Raw genomic sequence first — 21,764 nt, forward strand, 5'->3', positions numbered from 1 at the left:
TGATGGACAACACCATTGTGTCTACTGTTTGGAAGCATAGTTTGATTGTAAAACACCAGCCACGTGCTTCTTAAATAATAACAAAAGTTTATTGTAAGGCAAGAAAATAAACTCTAACTTGGTTTCAAAGTTTTTACTGTTGACTTGTTACTTTAGACTTGGTTAATTAGTTACGAGTTGTTATTTGACTCTTAATATTATCTCAGCCACAAAGTCACTACTATCCTTCCGAATATAAACTGACCAAACTCCTATTTCAGACTCCGTCTTGTACCTTACACCATCCCACTTTGAACTTGTCAGACCCTTCTGTGGTCTGTCAACAACTCTAATCTGTTCCCTCAGGAACTCCCAGAACACACACCCCTCTCTCATCTCAGGCTTGACTCTTCCCCTCCAAATGTCAGAATCCCAACTGTCACACACAATCTTCCAATTCCTCAGCCAGCACCTGATTGGCTGAGCTCTAGCTGCCTTCTCATTGGTCAGCTTGAGGTTCTATTCACCACAGTCCCAAAATAGGAAAAATCCCCGCACATCCACAGGTCTTTGTTTCTTTGCTCAGAGGTTCTCGAACGGTGGGCCAGAACTGCTCCGGAGGTGTGCGTTAAAGTTACTCAAGAGGGTTGCGAGACGTAGAGGCTCAGATCACTCCACTTTCTGTTCCCAAACGTTTTTATATGTAAGACTGACAGATGTGTGGAGTGAAATATTGAATTTACCCAAAAGTTCTAATCTCAACCATGTTATTTCCTTATAAAATATTAAAACATGAATATCCATGAATGTGAAAATGAAAATGTGCACCGTAAATAAACAAAATATTTTTATTCATACACTACATCAAGTGGGAGGGGACAACATCCACAACTAGATAGAAGTAAAGGGGGTCCCAAAGGTAAAACATTTTGAATACTACTGCCTTAGTCTGTTCATTCTGAGAAAATGGAGGAAATGGTGACTCAATCCTTGACTTTTGCCCCCCTGATAGGTGCTAAGAAGGTGAGGGAAGAAGAAGAAGAAGTTCCGCAGAGATAAAGTTTCCCACCGGCAAAATCAAGGGAGGCAAGCTGTCAGAAGAGATCTGAGAGAACAGAAAGAAAGGAGAAAGTAAGACAACATGGTCCAAACGAGAGCAAAAAATAAGACCTTCAGGGACAAAGCCAGTCCCTCTGAGGAAAGCAGTGAGTTTTTGAATGAAACAATAATCCAAAAGAGTAGTAAGACCAAAGAAGTAGAAAAGTCTGCCAATAAAAGTGACAGGACCTCTGGACAACCATTTAAGTGTTTTGACTGTGGGAGAACCTTCGCTTACAAAGGGGTCTTGGTTATACACTTGAGATCCCACACTGGAGAGAAGCCATTTACTTGTGACCGTTGTGGAAACAGCTTCCCTTCTAAGACGAATCTTACAAGGCATAAACAAATTCATTCAGGGGAGAGACCACATGCATGTTCAGTTTGCAAGAAAACATTTATTACCAAATCAGGCCTTTCACGTCATGAAGAAATCCATTCAGGAGAGAAGCCACACAAATGTTCAGATTGTGGGAAAAGATTTGGTGCCAGAAACCATCTTCGTAGACATAAAAAGATCCATTCTGGAGAGAAACTCTTTACATGCTTGGACTGTGGGAAAGGCTTTGTGGAAAGAGAGCACCTTAAAACGCATGAGAGAATCCACACAGGAGAGAAACCATATAAATGCTTGGACTGTGGGAAGAGCTTTAATTGTGGATCTAACTTGAACAGGCACAAGAAAATACACGGAAGTGAGAAACCGTATGCTTGTTCATACTGTGGGAAACTCTTCAGAAGTAATTCAGACCTTTGTACTCATGAAAGAATCCACACTGGGGAGAAACCCTACCAGTGCCCAGAGTGCATGAAATGCTTCTCTTGCAGCTCTGGCCTTGTAACACATAGGAGGAGCCACAGTGAAGAAAAGCCCTACAAATGCCTCGAATGTGGCAAATGTTTAAAGCACAAAGCCTCCTGGATTAAACATCAGAAGACACACAGCTACCAATGCTCTGACTATGGGGAAAACTACAGCCAAAGTTCATCCCTTGAGAAACATAGAAGTAAACATATTAAACCGTTTATATGCCTTCACTGTGAGAAAAACTTTGACCGTGGATCAGCCTTCATCATGCATGAAAGGATTCACACAGGAGAGAAGCCGTTTCATTGTTTACACTGTGTGAAGAGTTTTAACTCAAAGCATAAACTCTGTGAACATGAGGAAATCCACACAAGAGAGAAGCCATTCAAGTGTCCATACTGTGAAAGCACATTCACCACAAAACGAAGTCTCTTTCGACATGAGAGGCTCCACACACGAGAGAAACCATTCAAATGTTCCCAGTGTGGAGAGAATTTCACACACGGATGTCAATGTGAAAGACATGAAAGATCTCATCTGAGAAAGGCAACTTATGACTGTTCAGAATGTGGGAGAAGCTACATCCATCATTCCAGCCTTTTGCAACATCGGGAGATCCACACACGAGAGACTCCATATGAATGCTTAGAGTGCGGGAAAAGCTTTTCTGCATATCAGTATCTTCAACAGCATCAGAAAATCCACACAGGAGAGAAACCGTTCCAGTGCTTTGATTGTGGAAAACATTTCCGGCTCAAATCAACCCTCGCATATCATGAAAGAACGCACATGGGAGAGAGACCTTTCAAGTGCATGGAATGTGGCAAAAGTTTTACTTATGGTGCAGCTCTTACAAAACATAATGCAATGCACACAGGGTAGAACCCATTTAAATGCTCTGGGTGTGGCAGAAGTTTGTCCTCACAGTACAGAATAGATAAACCCACAAACAAAAGAGAGAAGTTAAATCGGAGGTGGGCAAAAGGTGCCTCTCTACCCTTCCATTGTTGCCCACCCCTGATTTAAATGCTTCATTGAAGGAACATTCCTTAACCACATGCCATACACATGAATCCACTGGCCGAGAGAAATGGCATACATCATCAACCCAGAGGACGACTTAGGGCCAAAACAGACTGCAAAAAGAATCAAGCTTGAGACCACTTTAACTGTCCTGGCTGGGAATTCTGGGAACTGTAGTTTTCTGAGGCATTGAGCCTTCTCTGTTAGTGAGCTCTGGTGCCAAAACAAACTACAGTTCCAAAAACTGCCTACCACTGAACCAAGACAGTTAAAGTGTTCTCCATAGGGATTATTTCTGCATCCTGTTTTGGCCCATAGTTTGTATAGCACAACTAAGTATACGCTGGAAAATCCACACTGTTGGTCCTGGGAATGGCATGGAAAATTCAAGTGCATTTGCTATATTGAAACAGTATGAATGAGCAATCCCTGCAGAATGTGACACAAAAAAGGAAGAAGGGACAGAAAATAGGTACGATGGAAGGTTGAGGAGCAGTGTTTTGGAAAAACAGATTTTTTAAAAACCCAGGGATTTAAAACCTTTGGTTTTGAGTATATATGTTTGTTTGAACCAGTTTTTGGATATTTTTTAAATTATTTTTTTGCATTAATGTTTTAATGAAAACATTTGATTTCTGCCTTATTTCTATTAAATTTGGATATATAGGGAGTATACATCATAAAGCATACAAAGTACTTTCAGAGTTGTTGTGGTTGAACTTCAGGTTAATTCAATGATTTGTTTGTGAATGGCATTTTTTGCACTACAATAAAGAGGTTTGAAAGAAGCAACTGATCGTTGATCTAAGAAGGAACAGGTGCCAACAAACTGTTAAACTTTTGAAGTTTAAATGTTTAAATACAGACAATTGTTGTTGATCCAGTAAGAGGGTTGGAAGACAGCACAGTGGACTCTTGTTATACGCTGGGATTTTGTTCCAAGATCCCCTGTGGATAACAAAATCCGTGGATGCTCAAGTCCAATTAAATATAATGATCTAGCAAAATGGTGTCCCTTATAAAAAAGGAAAATCAAGGTTTGATATTTGAAATTTATACTTTTTTGAACATTTTCAAAGCGTGGATGCTTGTATCTGTGTATAAGAAATCTCTGGATAAGAAGATCTGACTGCAATAGTAGCCAGTTATTTTTTAAAAAATAGGAATAATCAATTTTTAAAAAACAGGATTTTTTCTTTAAGTGACTTGGTTTAAATCAACGTTTACATCATGGTTTAAACCAGTGATTCCTAATGTACTATTGAGGAGTGGGCTACTTTCCAGAGTAACACGGCTATATATTCGTAGAAAGACATAAGGGAGAGGTTCTGTGAGGGCTGAACATAGTGACAATGGGTCAAAGAGCAAAAAGGTAAAGAAGGTAAAGCAATGGCCCTGTATTGCCATGAAGGGCTTTCTTTGGTCTGCTTTTCTATTACACTGCTTATTAGGGTTGGCTGGTCTACTGTATTTATTCCTATCATGTCCCCTCTCATGTACAGGTCAACCTGATGTGTATTTTGTAGAGGCACCAATTCTCACTTTCTACTTGTCCCTAAATGTAAGTCATTTCAGGGTTTCAGCCTTTCCTATATTTTGGACTACAGCTTCCAGGATCCTTCAGTCAGCATGGCCCTGGTCATGCTGGCTTGGAAATCCTCAGGGTGAGGAGCCTTCATCCAAAAGTCTCTTTTCCAAGCTCTGATATATTTGCACAAAATGGAAATGCATTTAGCCATCTCCCCATTTCCATCAGTTTCTTGTGCCCCCCCCCCCCCATCCCTGTTCTTTTACTGAAAGCCGTTTGCAGAAGGAACCTGTGATGCGGGTAAGCTCCACTTTGGATTTTGAAAAAGAGTACTTAAAATGTCATATTGAAAATGGGGCAAACATATTTTCTGCTGCTTCAGAGACTAGGACCTGTTTGCTCCATATTCAATATGACATTTCTTCAAATATTTAAACAGCATTAATTTCCCAGGCAACCAGAATCATGCTCAAAATTCTGCAGCACAGTCTCCAATTGTATATAGAGAGGGAATTGCCAGATGTCCAAGTGGGGTTCAGGAAAGGAAGAGGCACTAGGGACCACATCACAAACATACGATGGAGAATGGAGCGAGCCAAAGAATTCCAGCAAATCTTCATCCTATAATATCATCATATCATTATGCCATGGATTCTGACATGCTCAACATTCTGCAGCATATACTCTTTTCATATATGGAGAGAGAATGGATTCAAGCTACAGGAAAAGAGATTCCCCCTAAACATTAGGTAAATCTTACTGATGGTAGGAGCTTTTTGACCATGGAATATGCTACCTTGGAGAGTAGTGGAGTCTCCTCTGGAGGCTTTTAAGCAGAGGCTGGATGGCCATCTGTTGGGGGTGCTTTGAATGTGTGTTCCTGCATGGCAGGATGGGGATGGATTGCATGACCCTTGGGGTCTCTTCCAGCTCTATGATTCTATGAATTCAGTTTTGAGATCTGGTGAAATTCCTCATTCTTGGAGCTCTGCAAACATTTCTTTGATTCTAAAAGATGACACAGGTTGGCTGGACCAAAAAATTATAGCCCTGTTATAAATTATTGATTATTTTAAAACTAGATTTTTAACCAGAAATCAGCAGGGAGACCAAGGAGTCGATTGGAAAAGAAACATACTGTACTTTATTTAGCTGCAGCATTATTCCCAGAGGAAATTCATATTCCAAATTCTGGGACACTGAATTCAATGTGAAGTGAGTTTTTATAGCATTTTGAACAAAGAAAACTAAAAATCACATTTCATTGGTTACACTGAATTAAACATTTGCACCCCTGTATATTCATTGGATATTCACATATTACACCTAACATATGTCACTGCCCCTCGTGGGGTAAACTGATCTACATACGTCATACAGAGATGCACCATATGCGGCTTTCAGCATACACTGAAATCTGCTTGGGAGCCCGCGGGGCGCAAGCAGCAGTGTGCCCCATTGAGAATAATAGGGTGTGTGCCTGAAGGGTGCCTGTAGCACGCGTGCACCACCACTCCACCGCACCATGCACAAGCCCCATTATTATCAATGGGGCTTGAGCATACCCATTTTTATGCTGTATTTTGTTTCAAAGTCCCCAAACTGTCTATGCAGTACTTCCTTTTATTTTGGCTAGCAACTTTAAAAAATGGAGCCATTTCCAAATTGTTTACATTCAAAAAGCAGAGAATTTGACATGACCTGAATAACAGACTTTGCTCTCATTTTGGCACTATAATTTTAAACTTCTGAGCATAAGGACAATTCTGAATTTTAACCACTCTACCACAGACCTATTTATTTATTGAATAAATGACAATATTAAGTAGTTTATGTAGAAACACTTAATGCAAGCTTTGGAAGCTCCACTGCCCTCTTCATCTAGCCAAAAGGTGTTTTTTTAAAAAAAAAAATCATAGTGGTGTTGTATTTTGACACCTTTTGCCTCGTGAAGAAACCAGCACAAGGTCTGTAGCCCTTCTCTGCCAAAGAGTGCTTGGTGCCTCACAAAACTACAAATCCCAGTGTTGGGGTTTTTTTAATCTTTACTTTTATTACTGTATTGTGGCCCTTGGTATCCGCTGGGGTTTGGTCCCAGGACCTCCTTTGGACGACAAAATCCGTGGATGCTCAAGTCCCATTAAAGGCAATGGCAGAATAAAACGGTGTCCCTTATATAAAATGACAAAATCAAGCTTTGTGAAGTCAAAGGCTTTCATGGCTGGCATCCATAGTATTTTGTGGGTTTTTCACAGGCGAAAGGTCAGGAATAAACTCTTCTAGAACAGGGCCACTATAACAAATCAAACTTTCCTTTTGGAATCTATCTATCTATCTGTTAAAATAGTTTAAAGCTGAGGATGATTGAATCTGCGGATCCAGCAGGCTGACTGTGCTGCCCTTTGGTGGAAAGAGTGTTGTGGGTTTTGTTATCTGCATTGAAGAAAGAATGCCCTTTGGCACTACTTTAAGTGCTGTAGTTCCATCCTAGGGAATCCTGGGAGTTGTAGTTTTACAAAGGGCTGTAGACTTCTCTGCCAAAGGGGTGGTGCCTCCCAAAACTACCAATCCCAGGATCCTGGAGGCATAGCCAGGGCAGCTCAAGCCCTGAAAGTGCCTTATTCTTCCTCCAGAGAGTGGAGAGGCCCACCTGAGGCCAGGTGAGGGCAAAGAGGCTTCCCTGGGGGCCACTGAGCATGGGCAAAGTGCCTGGGCTCTCTAAGCATGCGTAGTGGGAGGCTTCCCATGCTGCTCCACTTTAAGTTCTGCTTTTACAGAAGAAGAGCAAAATCAGAAGAAGAAAGAAGGAGGGAAGGAAGGAGAAAAGAGGGAGAGCTTTCTAAAGCTTTCTGCCTTTTCATCTGGAGAAGAGTTGCTGCCTTCCTCCTCCCTTTGGCCTCAGAGGTCCCTCTCTTCTTTCCAGGGAGGCTGAAGGCTTCTGGATTCCTTTTCTTTTGAACCCAGCATCAGGACCTGCCTCCCACCCAAGACCCAACTTGGAGTTCATGGTGAGTGCAAAGTCTTAGTCTTAGTCCTGTTTATTGTTTTACAGTGCCATAGATGTACATCATGCAATGTTAGCACCCAGGACTCAAACTGCAATGGAGAACTACAATGCAGACAGAAAGGGAGAAAGAAAAGCCACACGTCCAGACCCAAAATACAGAACAAAACAGATAGTTATGATAGGGTAAAAAGGAGGCTAAATTAAGGGCTAAAGGTAATAAATGATAACTAGAAGCCATTGACAATTCAAAGTTGCTATGTGACAAGAAATTGCCAAACCTAACTGTAAGAGATGTGTGACAAGGGATAACCAAAATTGCATAGGTAGTATACTGGACATTCACTGTACGGGAAATTTCTATCCTGCAGTTAGACTAACGGGAAATGTATAGGGGAGGGGGAGACATGGGGGACAAGGGGGCCACATGTTAACTTGCTAGCTTGCTGATGCTACACTAAGGGTTGCAAATATAGACTTGCTTAGGTTGCTAGCTTAAGTTGCAGAAACTAACAATGAGACATGGTGTAATTGTCTGGTCAAACTGAACACTTGTGACAGTTTGTGGTTTCTGTGCATAAAGGAGAGCCACCAGCCTACCTTCGAGGCTGGCTCTTCTTGAAGTGATTCAAAGGGTCAATCTCTTTGCTATAGCAAATAAACAGCATATCTGAGCTACTGAACTTCTGGCTGTTGTCTCCGTCATTGTAAGTTTACTAATTACTGATTCCCGCTGTAACAGTTATACAGTCGGCCCTTCTTATACACGGATTTTTTATACACGGATTCAAGCATACACGGTTTGAAAATGTTCAAAAAAAGTATAAATTTCAAATATCAAATCTTGAGTTTCCATTTTTTATAAGGGACACAATTTTGCTATGTCGTTATATTGAATGAGACTTGAGTATACACGGATTTTGTTATACACGGGGGATCTAGGAACCAAACCCCAGCGTATAACAAGGGTCCACTGTAATTTAAAAAAAATCTAGAGCAATAATCTAAAATTCCAAGAGTGTTAGGAAACAAAAGAAATTTACAATCTGGAGGTGCAAAGGGCCAATGTTGTGTGTTGTGTGCCTTCCAGTCCCAGGAATTTCATGGGCTTTTCCCAGCCCAGGGGTGTTTTGCCATCACTTTACTCTGAAATACAAAGGTAAAAAGGTAGTTTCTAAAGCTGCAACCACACTTGAGAAATAATCTGGTTTGGCACCTTTTTAACTGCCCTGCCTCCATTGCTAGGGAATTCTGGGAATTGTAGGTTATTATGACACCAGAGCTTTCTGGGTTCTCACAAACCACAGCTCCTAGAATTTGCTAGCACTGAGCAGGGCAGTTAAAGTGGTCTCAGACTGGATTGTTTCTGCAGTGTGTTTTGGCCCATAGTTCTGTTAGCCTGCACTAATATCAGTCTGGAAAGGGATCTTGTAGCCCTTTGAGACTGACTAAGGCAGGGGTAGGCAACCTTTTTGAGCCGGGGGCCGGGTTGCTGTCCCTCAGACAACTGGGGGGCCGAAGCCAAAAAATAAATAATTAAATAATTTTTAAAAAAATTTAAATATATAAATAAACCAGGACAAATGTAGGACAAAATTTTCAAATGGAAGAGACTTTTTTTAAAAAATGGAGGACACGTGAAAAAAATTGCTGATTTTTAAAAAAATGTTAATATAAATGCATGTTTCTGAGGCTTCTATAGACAATTGCCCCCCAAAGGCCCCAGTGGCAATCGGTGGCAGGACCGGGCTGGGGTCGGTCCCAAGGCCTCGCTGGGCCGCAGGTTGCCTACCCCTGGACTATTATTATTATTATTATTAACCTTTATTTATGAAGCGCTATAAATTTACACAGCGCTGTACATGCAATCTCTTTAGTTAGATGGATCCCTGCCCTCGGGCTTACAATCTAAAAAGACATGACACAGAAGGAGAAGGGAGTGGTGGAGGGAAAGGGTAAGAGGTCCAGCAGTTCCTCTCTACCTCCAAGGCATGGACCAAGGCAGATGGACTGGAGGGAGGGTTTGGCTTCATAATGGAAGGTTAATCTTCATCCAGGGAAAATACATACTCTCAAATAGGATAATACATATACAATACATAGCAATACAGGAAATGGTTCGATAAACAGGCACCAAAAGAACATCAGATAGTAAGCGACAATTATGCAATGCCTGGGAAGACTTCTCTGAACAGGATGGTTTTCAACTTCATTTTGAAGCTGGTTAAAGAAGTGATGGCTCTTGCTTGCGGGGGAAGAAGGTTCCAGGAGTGAGGGGCAGCAAGTGAAAAGGGGTGAATCCGGGATGGGGCAGAGGAAATCCTGGGCTGGGACAGCAGCCCTTGACTACCAGAACGGAGGGCCCTGGTGGGAAGGTGAGGAGAAAGAAGGTCTGATAAGTAAGGAGGGGCCAGTCCATGGAGGGCTTTGAATGTCGACAGCAGGAGCTTATACTGAATGCGGAAAGGGAGGGGGAGCCAGTGAAGGGATGCCTACACAGGAGAGATGTGGTCAGAGCAGTGGGTGGAAGTGATAATGCATGCAGCTGAATGCTGGACAGAGATTAAAGGACGGAGGTGAGAAAGAGGAAGCCCAGCCAGGAGGAGTTACAGTAATCCAGTCGTGAGACCACTAGGGCATGGACCAGGATCTTGGCAGTAGAAGCGGAGAGATATGGTTGGATTTTGGCAATATTGTATAGAAAGAATCTACAAGCCTTGGCTGTGGTCTGGATCTGAGGGATACACGACAGAGAAGAGTCAAAGATAAAACCAAGACTGCGGGCTTGCTGGACAGGTTGAATAGAAATGTTGTCCACAGAGACAGAAAAGGAGTGTTGAAGGGGGTTTAGGTAGACTTGATTCAGAGACAGTTGTGTTAGTCTGGATGAATATCAGCATGCAAAGAGATCTTGTGGCACTTTTGGGACTGACTGTGGGAAAGAAGTTGTGTCATCAGGTTTCCTAGTCGTGGTTTACGATGCATGGATCAGTCTCAAAGGCGCTGCTTGGAAGTCTCCATCAGATGGTGGCTTTGAAACTAAGGGCTGGTACAGATGGCCCTATAAGTGATGGCTTGAGCCCACCCCTTTGATCCCTGGATTGGGGTTGCGGCAACCACATGATCTGGTGTTTTTCTGGCCCAAAAAGAAGCAAAAAATGATTTTTGTGGTGGAAAAAAGCTGCTCTTTTCAGTGCTCCTGCGGCATGCGGGGTATAAATGCCATGCCACTGTAGTGCTGCAACACTGTCTGCCATCTAGTCATGCAGGTGGCGTGATACTTGCTTAGGGATATTGTTGGGGCATGCATCATCTAAATGCCATGCTGCCCCCAAGCTGCCGTATTATGGTGGTCTGTTTTGCCCCTAACTGAAAGCAAGCAAGGAAGCAAGTCAGCTGGGAAAAGCAGGAGCCTTTTCTCCTGTGTGGGAGGTTTGGAGGGTTAGAGGATAATCCCATGCTCCTTTAGTCTTCAAGGTGCAACAGGATCTCTGCCAACTGATTTCGTAGACTTGGGGGCAAAACAGACCAGCATAATACACCAACTTAGGGGTGGCATGGGGGCATGGCATTTAAATGAAAAGAAGAATTTATGGGAATGATCAGCATTCAGCAAGCAGGGCTCTTAAAGGGTAGTTGGTCTGAACAGAGGCTCACTTTTTGCCAGGGTTGGCTAGTTTAAATTAACCAGGTTGGTTTAAACCAAATGGCTTCTTTTTTTAAAATCACTCCTGTTTGTTTTTTAAAATGATTATTAATTGTTTTAAAGTCTGTCTGTTCTTACTTCTTTACAACCCTCTTCCTGGAGCAATGACTGTTTCATAGTGTCAGAAAATTAGAAACAACAATGATTGTTTGAATTTAAACATTTAAACTTTAGCTTTATTCCTTGTTAGACTGAATCCAGCATCAGTTGCTTCTTTTTAATCATTTAATTTTAAAGGCTCAGAAATTCGGAAGCAACGTTTTAACTTTAACAGTTGGCATGTGAGAGAAGAGGGAAGCTACTTATCAAATGGAGTCTGAGTTAGGCATCATCCAGAGGCAAACACAGTATTAATCTTGGTAACTCTTTATCAAAGTTATATTTATTTTATGTTTAAAATAGGCGATGGAACAAGTTTGCATCTTGGAACTAGCTAAACTGCAAAAGGCAATGGTAGTGAGGCTGGAACAAAAGGGAGAGAGAGCTAGCCTGCTTGCTGTAAGAAGTATAAAATGGGAAACAGGGCCTGAGATGGGACATAGGGCCAGCCTGACCTAGAAGAGACCCAGAGACTGGTTTAAACAGACAGATGGGAAGAGGAGTGACTGGTGGGCGCAGAAATAGAAAAGGATCTGCTGGAACATTAGAAAGCAAGGATGGGGTTTAGATAAGCCACAAACCACACAACCAACAGCGGTCCAGGTGTGTCTTTTGAGTGCCAGAACAACTTTGCGCATGCCAAGTAGAAGTCTAATGTGTAATCGAAATAGGAGGTATTATACTGATTATTACACTTCAACTTGCCAGGCACAGTTATTTGGCACCCCAAATCCATACCTGGGTCAACTGTATAGGTCAGCTCGACATCTTAGCCCGTATGTTTCCATCTTATAGCCATCACATCCTTGTTTCTACTTGGTCCGACACATCATTTTCGACAGTTTTCACCCATCAAACACTTTTCTTTCCATCTGTCTGCCTTCAACCAATCTATTGGTCAATCTGACCCCATATTCCATCCTAAAACCCGAACACCTCTTATCTTTCTAATTTGATGCTAGCAAGCTCAGCATATTACCTCATGTTTAGGCCTTGCCTTTGAAGCTTCTGGCAGTTCTCTAGTTCCAAAAATCCAAGGTTGCTGTGTTAACTGTTTTGAACAACGCTGTCTGAGAAAGAGTCACAAAGATCCAGTCTGTTTGGCTTCAGACTCCATTTTATGCCTCCTTTCTCACAATGTTTAATCATGTATATCAGAACCAGTAATAAAGGTTCTGCCTTAAAGTTTTAAATGGGAGGTAGAGTAGAAAAGTTTAGTGAGCTGTAGCTTAGTCTGGAGGGGCCTAGAAAGGAGTAGTGGAATGTTAGTGATAAGGGCTTGTGAACTGTCTTGCTTTCAAGGTTAAGGGACCTGGGAGAGAAATGGAAGCCATGGTGATGCGTGTGCGGTGGGATAGTTGGTGCTGGACAAGGAGGGGTTGGGTAAGGAGGGGCCAGGGGCTTTAAAGTGTAGGAGTATTCCTTCAGGGCTTCAGATTTTGCAAAAACCTGTCAATGGATTGTTTCTGCCTTAGTTCTTCAATAAACTTCTTTTCTTTTGAATGAGTTTTCCTTGTGGAACACTGGTCTGACAATCACAGATCTCACAGAAAACAAGGAGAAAAGGGAATGCAGGCATAAAAAGACGTCGTAAAAAGATGCCTCTTTGTCAGATTTTGGCTGCAGCCACACTGCAGAATTCATGCAGCAGGGACGTAGCCAGGATTTTGGGAAGGGGGGGGGTCCAGACTAAGTGCCACCATTTTGAGAGGCTAAGAGCCCCCCCCCAGACACAAAAAGAGGGTCAAGCGTTTACCTCAGAATGGCACCACTTTAACTTCCGTTATGGCTCCATGCTATGGACTCTTGGGATTTGTAGTTTTGAGGAGCTGTTTAGCCATCTCTCTGTCAGATGCCACAACAAACTACAAATCCCAACATTCCATGACATGGAGTCAAGGGCAGTTAAAGTGGCATCAAACTGGATTATTTTTTCAGTGCAGATGCAAAGTGAGTCCTTCCTCTGATGGTCTTTACATCAGATAAATTCAGCTCGATAAAGCAAAGCAACGAGTGGCAGCCACCCTGTTTATGCTCAGAGACACTCTGTTCATGCTTTGAGACACTGCATTCCAACTTCTGAGCTGAGCTAAGAACCCAGGCTGCATCCACACAACATTTCATTCCCACTTCCAAGAGGGATTTTTAATTCCAAGACATACACTGTATGTATGTATGTGTACACACACACACACACACACACACACCATTTTTAATTCCAAGACTCATCATAGAGTTGGAAGAGACCCCAAGGGCCATCCAGTCCAACCCCATTCTGCCATGCAGGAAATCCAAATCAAAGCATCCCCAACAAATTATGTAATGGGGGTGTCCACCTACATTGTAGAAAGACATACTTTAGATTAAGGCTATGGAAAATCACCACCTTGAGTCCATATATTGGGAGAAAGGCAGGATATAAGAAAATAATAATAATAATAATAATAATAATAATAATAATATCTGGGTATTGTAGTTTTGTGAGACATTTAGCATTCTTTGTCAGAGAGCTCTGGTGCCACAACATACTACAAATCCCAGGATTTTCCATAGCATTAAATTGGTGTCGAACTGGATTATTTCTGCAGTGTGCAGCCTTATTAGTCTGCAGTTCCCAGCAGTCTGTGGTGTTGCTGGATGATGGGACCTGAAGTCTAGCATTGCCTGGAGCAGGGCCATAGGACTCCACAGCCCCGATTCATCCTCTGGCAGAATTTGGGGGAAACTCCTTTAAAAGGAAAAAATAAAGAAAATAAAAACTCCTTGCAAAGTAAAATCCAGAGGTCTGCCAATGGACTTTGCTTACAAGGCAGGAAGGCAGAAGAGGCCCAGACGTTTGCAGCCGACCTTTCATTGAAGACCCACTCAGATTGATTCCTTATGTTAATTAATTAATCATAAAATCATAGAGTTGGAAGAGACCCCAAGAAGCTCAGTGTAAAGAAGCACAACATTATTTTGAAAATATTGTGTATTAAATTACCTTCAGTCTATGTCTATGAGATACATAAGAAACAAAAGATGGATTTAATGGCTGGAACTGGGTCCCATCTCCCATTATATCACATTATACATATATAAATATACCAAACTCTGAAAAACTCCAAAATACATCTAGTCCTCAGCATTTTGGGTAAGAGATATTATTATTATTATTTTACTATATTGTACTTGATTTTCCATTTTTTATAAGGGATACCATTTTGCTATGTCATTATATTTAATGGGACTTGAGCATACACGGATTTTGTTATACACGAGAGATCTTGGAACCAAACCCCAGCGTATAACAAGGGTCCACTGTATAGGGATATAACTGCTGAAAGGAAAGTCAGAAGTCACCTTTTCTTTCTTTTATACTTCCCTTTAGAGCCTTTCTTCCTTCCTTCCTTTTCCTTCCTTTCTTTACTTCGACCCCCTCCCTTCCTATCATTCTTCCTTCCTGTCTTCCGTCCCTTCTTCTTCTTCCTCCTCCTCCTCCCCCAGGAAGGGAGACTTTTTTCTGGCAAAAGCGAGGAGGAGGAGGAGGAGTGGAAGGATTTGGATGGAGAGGAAACGAAAGGGATTTAAGGGAAAGAGGGACCCCTGCCCACTCCCCCTCCCTCCCTCCCTCCCTCCCTCCCTCCCTCTCTCTCTCTCTCTCTCTCTCTCTCTCTCTGGGCCTCCCTGCTCCCTCCCTGGCTACCACTTCTGTCTTCATGCTTTTGATGGAGGGGAGGAGGAGGGGGAGGAAGGAGCTTGAACGTCCCCAAACCTGAAGGGAGTGGTCCGGACCCCAGAAACCCTCCCCCCCCCTTGGCTACGTCCCTGCATGCAGTCTGATTCCACTTTGTCATGGCTCCATCCTCTGGAATCCTGGGACTTGTACTTTGTTGTGGCACCAGACCTCTGGGAGAGAAAGTGTGAATAACTCAGAAAACTACAACTCCCAGGATTCCATAGCATTGAGCCCCGGCCATTACAGCAGTGTCAAACAGCATTAATTCTGCAGTAAAGATGCAGTCTTAATGTTCCTTGTCCCATCTCCTGAAGGAAGTGACTAGAAACTGGTCCTCAGCTGTGCCACAGTTCCCCTGCTCTGTCCCAGACTTTGTTTACTTCACATTATTCTTGCTGCATTGCTAACAGCTGGTTCCCTGCTGCTCCCTTGCTGAGGCCCATTCCAAATGCTGATTCCTACTTCTAAACTTTTGTATATTCTGCCACCCCTTGTAGTATATAGGTGGAGTATCCCTTATCCAGAAATCCAAAATGCTCCAAAATCTGAAACTTTTGGAGGCTGGAGAGAGACATGACTGGCGAGAGAAGGGAGGATCTGTGAAATGGCAAGAATCCAGTTATTATTTTTATTTTGTTTATTCCACCTTTTTCCTAATATAGGGACTCAAGGCGGCAAACAGCAAATTTAAAAACAACACAAACGCATTAAAATGTAGAAATATAAATAAAAAACCATTAAACAATTTTAAAAGTTTAAACAGTTACGCATTAGAATTTAAAATGTATTAAAATTAAAATGTATTAATCCAAGCATAGTATTTGATGCGAATCCATGCCTCCTGCCATTTAATAATAATAATAATAATAATAAATTTTATTTGTATACCGCTTTTCCATAGATCAAAGCGGTTTACAGACCATATAAAAACCATTAAAAACATCTCATAAAAATAGATAAAATCTACTAATACAAATTATACAAAATCTGAACACAATCATTCAACAGGGTAAGGCAGAGAATCGATGGGAACGGGATTACACAGCTTCATTTTACAGTGGGGAAAGCTTGACAGAAAGCTTCACAAATCCTTGTGTCTTTCTCCAGCTTGGCAAATACAGAACTTGTTGTGTCATGTATTCTAGTTTTGTATTGTGTACCAAAATCTGATATCCTCGACATTTCTGGTCCCAAGCATTTTGGATAAGGGAGACTGAATGAGAGTACGTGTGAAAGGGATCTGGGAGTCCAAGTAGATCACAAATTGAACATGAGTCAACAGTGCGATGCAGCAACTAACAAGTCCAATGCAATTTTAGGCTGCATCAATAGAAGTATAGTGTCTACATCAAAGGAAGTAATATTGCCACTCTATTCTGCTCTGGTCAGGCCCCACCTGGAATATTGTGTCCAGTTCTGGGCACCACAATTCAAAAAGGATGTGGAGAAACTGGAGCATGTCCAAAGAAGGCCAACTAAAATGGTGAAGGGTCTGGAAACCAAGTCCTATGAGGAACGACTCAGGGAGCTGGGTATGTTTAGCCTGGAGAAGGGAAGGTTAAGAGGTGATATGATAGCCCTGTTTAAATACTTGAGGGGATGTCATATTGAGGAGGGAGCAAGCTTGTTTTCTGCTGCTCCAGAGACTAGAACATGGAACAGTGGATGTGAATGGAATCAGTTCACAAGCAAAATGCAAACGTAAATCTGGTAGTTTTGCGAATTTGCTTATTTCCTGATTGACCTCACATTCTCCCTGGATTCTCTTCTGATTGCATGCAGTGTCATGTGAAAAGCAGCTGTGAACTTGTCCCTAAACCCTGGATGACCCTGCATTGGGAACACTTTAACTCTCCAATTTTCCCTCATTTGAAAGAGTCCTTAGAAACTCTGCCCTGCTTTCTCAACCCTTCGAGCTGGACTCTGACTACTCTTTTACAAAACCCTTTCCCTATCTTCTTTTTCCGTGCTACCGACAGATCTCTTCTTCTTTGGTTCCCAAACTTTTTTATGTGTAAAAATTAAAGATGCGTTGAATTATATATTGAATTTACCTTTAAAAAGGTTCTAATTCAAACAATCGTATTTCCTTATAAAATGTGAATATACATGAATGTGCGGATGAAAACATGCATACTAAACAAAATATTTTTATTCGTATACTATGTTGAGTGGAGGGGGGCAGCACCCTCATGGAGATATAAAAGGGGGTCCGAAGGGTAAAAAGTTTTCAGTACTACTGCCTTAGATCATTCATTCTGAAAATGAGAGGGAAATGGTGACTCAAGGCTTGTTGTTTTGTTTTGTTTTTTAACAGATGCTCAGAAAGTGAGGGAAGAGGAACAGCTTCTGCAGAGAAAAGGTTTTCCACCGGCAAAATCAAGGGAGGGAATCTGGCAGAAGAGAATTCAGGGAACAGAAAGAAAGGAGAGACTTCTGTAAGACAACATGGTCCAAATGAGAGCCAAAAACAAGACCTTCAGGAAAAAAGCCATTCCCTCTGAGGAAAACAGTCAGACTTCGAATGAAATAACAATCCAAAAGAGAAGCCAGAGCAGTAAGAAAAAAAAGGTAGAAACGTCTACCAATAAAAGTGACAAGACTTCTGCACAACCATTTAAATGCTTTGACTGTGGGAGTACCTTCACTTACAAAGGGGTCTGGATAATACACATGAGATCCCACACTGGTGAGAAACCATTTACTTGTGAGAGTTGTGGGAAAAGTTTCTCTGCTAAGACGACTCTTACAACACATAAAAAAATTCATTCGGGGGAGAGACCACATGCATGTTCAGTTTGTGGGAAAGCATTTATTACCAAATCAGACCTCAGATGTCATGAAAAAATCCATTCAGGAGAGAAGCCACACAAATGTTCGGATTGTGGGAAAAGATTTGGCGCCAGAAACCATCTTCGTAGACATAAAAAGATCCATTCTGGAGAGAAGCTCTTCACATGCTTGGATTGTGGGAAAGGCTTTGCGGAAAGAGAGCAACTTAATGCGCATGAGAGAATCCACACAGGAGAGAAGCCATATAAATGCTTGGACTGTGGGAAGAGCTTTAATTGCCGATCAAACTTGAGCAGGCACAAGAAAATACATGGAAGTGAGAAACCGTATGCTTGTTCATACTGTGGGAAAAGCTTCAGAAGTAATTCAAACCTTTGTCTTCATGAAAGAATCCACACTGGAGAGAAACCCTACCAGTGCCCAGAGTGCATGAAATGCTTCTCTCGCAGCTCTGGCCTTGTAACACATAGGAGGACCCACAGTGAAGAAAAGCCCTACAAATGCCTAGAATGTGGCAAATGTTTAAAGCACAAAGTCTCCTGGATTAACCATCAGAAGACACACAACTACCAATGCTCTGACTGTGGGAAAAACTTCAGCCAAAACTCAGCCCTTGAGAAACATAGAAGGAAACACACTAAACCGTTTATATGCCTTCACTGTGAGAAAAGCTTTGACCGTAGATCAGCCTTGATCATTCATGAAAGGATTCACACAGGAGAGAAGCCATTTTGTTGTTTACAGTGTGGAAAGGGCTTTATCACAAAGCATAAACTCTATCGACATGAGGAGATCCACACAGGAGAGAAGCCATTCAAGTGTTCATATTGTGAAGACACGTTGACCACAAAAGAAAACCTCATTCAACATGAAAGGCTCCACACAGGAGAAAAACCATTCAAATGTTCCCAGTGTGAAAAGAGTTTTACACACAAAGGTCAAATTGCCAGACACGAGGAATCTCATCTGAGAAGGGGAACTTACGAATGTTCAGAATGTGGGAGAAGCTACGTCAGTCATTCCAGCTTTCTGCAACATCAGAAGACTCACACAGGAGAGACTCCATATCAATGCTTAGAGTGCAGGAAAAGCTTTTCTGCACATCGAGATCTTCAACAGCACCAGAGAACCCACACAGGAGAGAAACCATACCAGTGCTTTGATTGTGGAAAACAATTCCGGTACAAGGCAGCCTTTACGTATCATGCAAGAATGCACATGGGAGAGAGGCCTTTTAAGTGTATGGAATGTGGGAAAGGTTTTACTAACGGTACAGCTCTTACGAGACATAATGCAGTGCACACTGGATAGATCCTATTTAAATCCTGTGAGTGTGGCGGAAGCCTTCTGGTTGAAGTCTATCATTTCAGTACCCAAAAGAAAAACCCACAAAGGAAAGAGAGAGGCTAAATTAGGGGTGTGCAAAGTGCAGCCCCCTACCATTGTTGCCCACCCCAATTTAAATTATTCCTTGAAGGAAAACTCCTAAACCACATGCCTGCTCTTAGAACCTTTAATTTAATCACATTCTTAAATAAACCCAGCAGGCAAACAAAAAGACACTTTCCTGCCACTCCCTCTGCATGAGCTGTTCACCTTTATTTTCTGGGTTGTAAAAATGTGGGAGAGGGTTGCAAAAGTGTCCCTTTTGCCAAGCTAGAAAAATCTGTTTGGCAAAAATGATGTTTTTACCATGCTCCCCCTTGTTTTTACAAACTGAAGGGAACTAATGTCATGCTGAGGGAGTAAACAAAATTAATGTCTTTTTTTTCACCTGCCAGGTTTAATAATGTGATAAGGCTCTTACATGTGAATGCACTGGCAGAGAAAAATGACAGGCATCAACCCACAGAAAGACTGTACAACACAACTAACTGCACTAGAAAATCCCAGGGAACGGCATGGGACAATCAAATACATTTGCTACAATTAAATTAACTTAATGAATGATCCATGCAAAATATTATACAAAAAAGGGAGAAGAGAAAGGAAATGGGTATGATGAAAAAGGTGAGAAGCAGACTTGGGGGGGAGGGAGCGATTTAAGAAAAACCTAGGGTTTTTTTTTTTTTTTTGTTTTAATGAAAAATTTTGAATCCTGCTTATTATATTATTACTGTGAAACATTATTTTATGTATTAGAAAGCTTCTTTAACAATGTTTTACTGCTCTCTAACATTAACTATCCAAAGTTATTCAGCTTTGATATGGGTTACATCTTTCAATGAAATGCCAATTTTTACTGCTTATTATTCCTGTTAAATCTGAACATATGTAGACTATACATAATAAGATGCACAAAGAGTTGTTTTGGTTGAATTCATGTCAATTTAATGATTTGCTTTTGTTTAATTTCCAACAGTCATCTTTCCAGCAAGAGGACTGAAAAATAGAAATAATGGCCAGACATTTAATATATCTGTCTGTCTGTCTGTCTGTCTATCTATGAGAGGTTTGAAGTCTGTAAATATAAAATGGCTATGCTCATGCTATCCGCTTGCACGAAGAAACAGGAACAAAGGCTAGAAATGCCATGTAGACAAGCTCTGCTTAAACAGCAGTGTTTCACATGAACACTTCTCTTGAGCAGATTATTAGCAAGCCAGTACCCACAGCACCTGCACCTTGCTCTCCCTCTCCTCTGTCAGTTTCCTGTAGCTTAACTGCAAAGCTATTTCGGCAGTTAGCTTCCGTTTGCAAAGCAACTTCTGCAAAAACATCTTGTTATCTTGCTAGCAGTTTTAAAACCAGCCCATGAACTTTTTGAATCTTGCTTTTAACAATTCAGTGCCTGATCACCCCATAGCTAGGTAGGAAGTATGACCCTTATTAGCTAATTGGCTGTTTCTGCTTCTGTAATTGGCTTATGCTAGGACACAGACAGATAGAGAAACGTATAAGAATGTAAGATGAACAGAGAAGGGTGTGGCAGTCTTGGAACCACCGTTTTGGTGTGCTGCCTGCCCCGATCGGTGAATAAACCTGTGTTTTACTTTGGACCACACTCAGACTCAATTTTAAAAACCCAGGAGCTATTAAACCTTAGTTTAAACCATGATTTAAACCAATCTGTTTTAACCCCTGATGCAAGGGAAAAGCAGGTCAAACAAAAGGCCTTCACAGCAATACAGTGGCTTTGCTTCACCTTATTTATCATTTTGCTCTTTGCCCAGAATGAAACATTATAAAATCATTTAAAAGCCATACGTAACTGAGGTATACCTTTATTATCTTTACACATATAAATGATTACCTGGCTCCTATTGATTCACTTCCTAATCACTATAAATTCTGGAATGATATTCTCTGAGAAAATGTGGGGCTCCTTCCTCTAAAGCAGTGGTCCCCAGACTGTGCTTGAAAATATATTTTAAAAATACACCCAAAAAGCAAGCCTTGATTTTGCCATCCTCTTACCTACCTACCAAGCTGGCATCCCCATTAGTGTTCCTCAAGATCTCCACGGACAGCTGGATCTTCACAGTGTTTGAAAGAGGCTGTTCTCTTTGGAATAAAACAACCGTTTCCACATTCAGTATCTGGGGACAGAAAAGTGAGGACACCAAAAGAGATGTTGGTCAAAATCTGCCTATTGTACTAGTCAGGACTCAAAGATGAGCATCAGTGCAAATGAGTAGCATGGACTGGAGCTGGCTTCGTTCTGTGTACATCTGCACTGTAAAAATAACGTAGTTTGAGCCCACTTTAAGTGCCGTAGCTCTATCCTATGGAATCCTGGGATTTGTAGTTTGACAAGGTCTTTAGCCTTCTTTGCCAAAGAGTGCTAGTGCCTCACAAAACTGCAAACCCCAGGATTCCGTAGGATGTTGCTATGGCAGTTAAAGTGGAGTCAAACTGCATTATTTCTACAGTGTAGATGTATCCTCTGCGTTTCTTTCACTGAGGTTTTGCAGATTCAGATTTATTTATTCATCTTGTTAAAAACTGTTCCATTGAAACACTTTTCCCTGAAGAAGAAGCCAGTGGAACTTTGTAAGCTTGCGATAT

At 41.6% G+C, this 21,764-nt stretch overlaps 2 protein-coding genes across 5 annotated transcripts; both read left to right on the plus strand.

Moving 5' to 3' along the window:
* Positions 1–1,093: 1,093 nt before the first annotated feature.
* LOC149320842 (uncharacterized) lies at positions 1,094–21,415 on the plus strand. Of its 4 annotated transcripts, none has more exons than XM_089505083.1 (2): positions 1,094–1,110; positions 17,281–21,415. In XM_089505083.1, exon 2 carries the CDS (start codon positions 17,412–17,414, stop codon positions 19,065–19,067), a length of 1,656 nt encoding a protein of 551 aa, XP_089361209.1. In that variant the 5' UTR covers positions 1,094–1,110; positions 17,281–17,411; the 3' UTR covers positions 19,068–21,415. The 4 variants fall into 4 exon arrangements, with proteins under 4 accessions (XP_089361209.1, XP_089361202.1, XP_089361192.1 ...); XM_089505076.1 differs by lacking the exon at positions 1,094–1,110 and adding an exon at positions 7,285–7,444; XM_089505066.1 differs by lacking the exon at positions 1,094–1,110 and adding an exon at positions 15,315–15,570.
* LOC149320843 (uncharacterized) lies at positions 1,121–3,426 on the plus strand. Its single transcript, XM_089504966.1, has one exon. It carries the CDS (start codon positions 1,121–1,123, stop codon positions 2,765–2,767), a length of 1,647 nt encoding a protein of 548 aa, XP_089361092.1. The 3' UTR covers positions 2,768–3,426.
* Positions 21,416–21,764: the final 349 nt, after the last annotated feature.

Source organism: Sceloporus occidentalis, unplaced genomic scaffold (assembly GCF_023333645.1).
Source record: "Sceloporus occidentalis isolate IW3139 unplaced genomic scaffold, rSceOcc1.0.p SCAF_1, whole genome shotgun sequence".
NCBI classification, from domain to species: domain Eukaryota; kingdom Metazoa; phylum Chordata; class Lepidosauria; order Squamata; family Phrynosomatidae; genus Sceloporus; species Sceloporus occidentalis.

Excerpts from the sequence above, each read along its gene's own strand:
- LOC149320843 (XM_089504966.1), top strand. The coding sequence starts at position 1,121 with ATGGTCCAAACGAGAGCAAAAAATAAGACCTTCAGGGACAAAGCCAGT.
- LOC149320842 (XM_089505083.1), top strand. The coding sequence starts at position 17,412 with ATGGTCCAAATGAGAGCCAAAAACAAGACCTTCAGGAAAAAAGCCATT.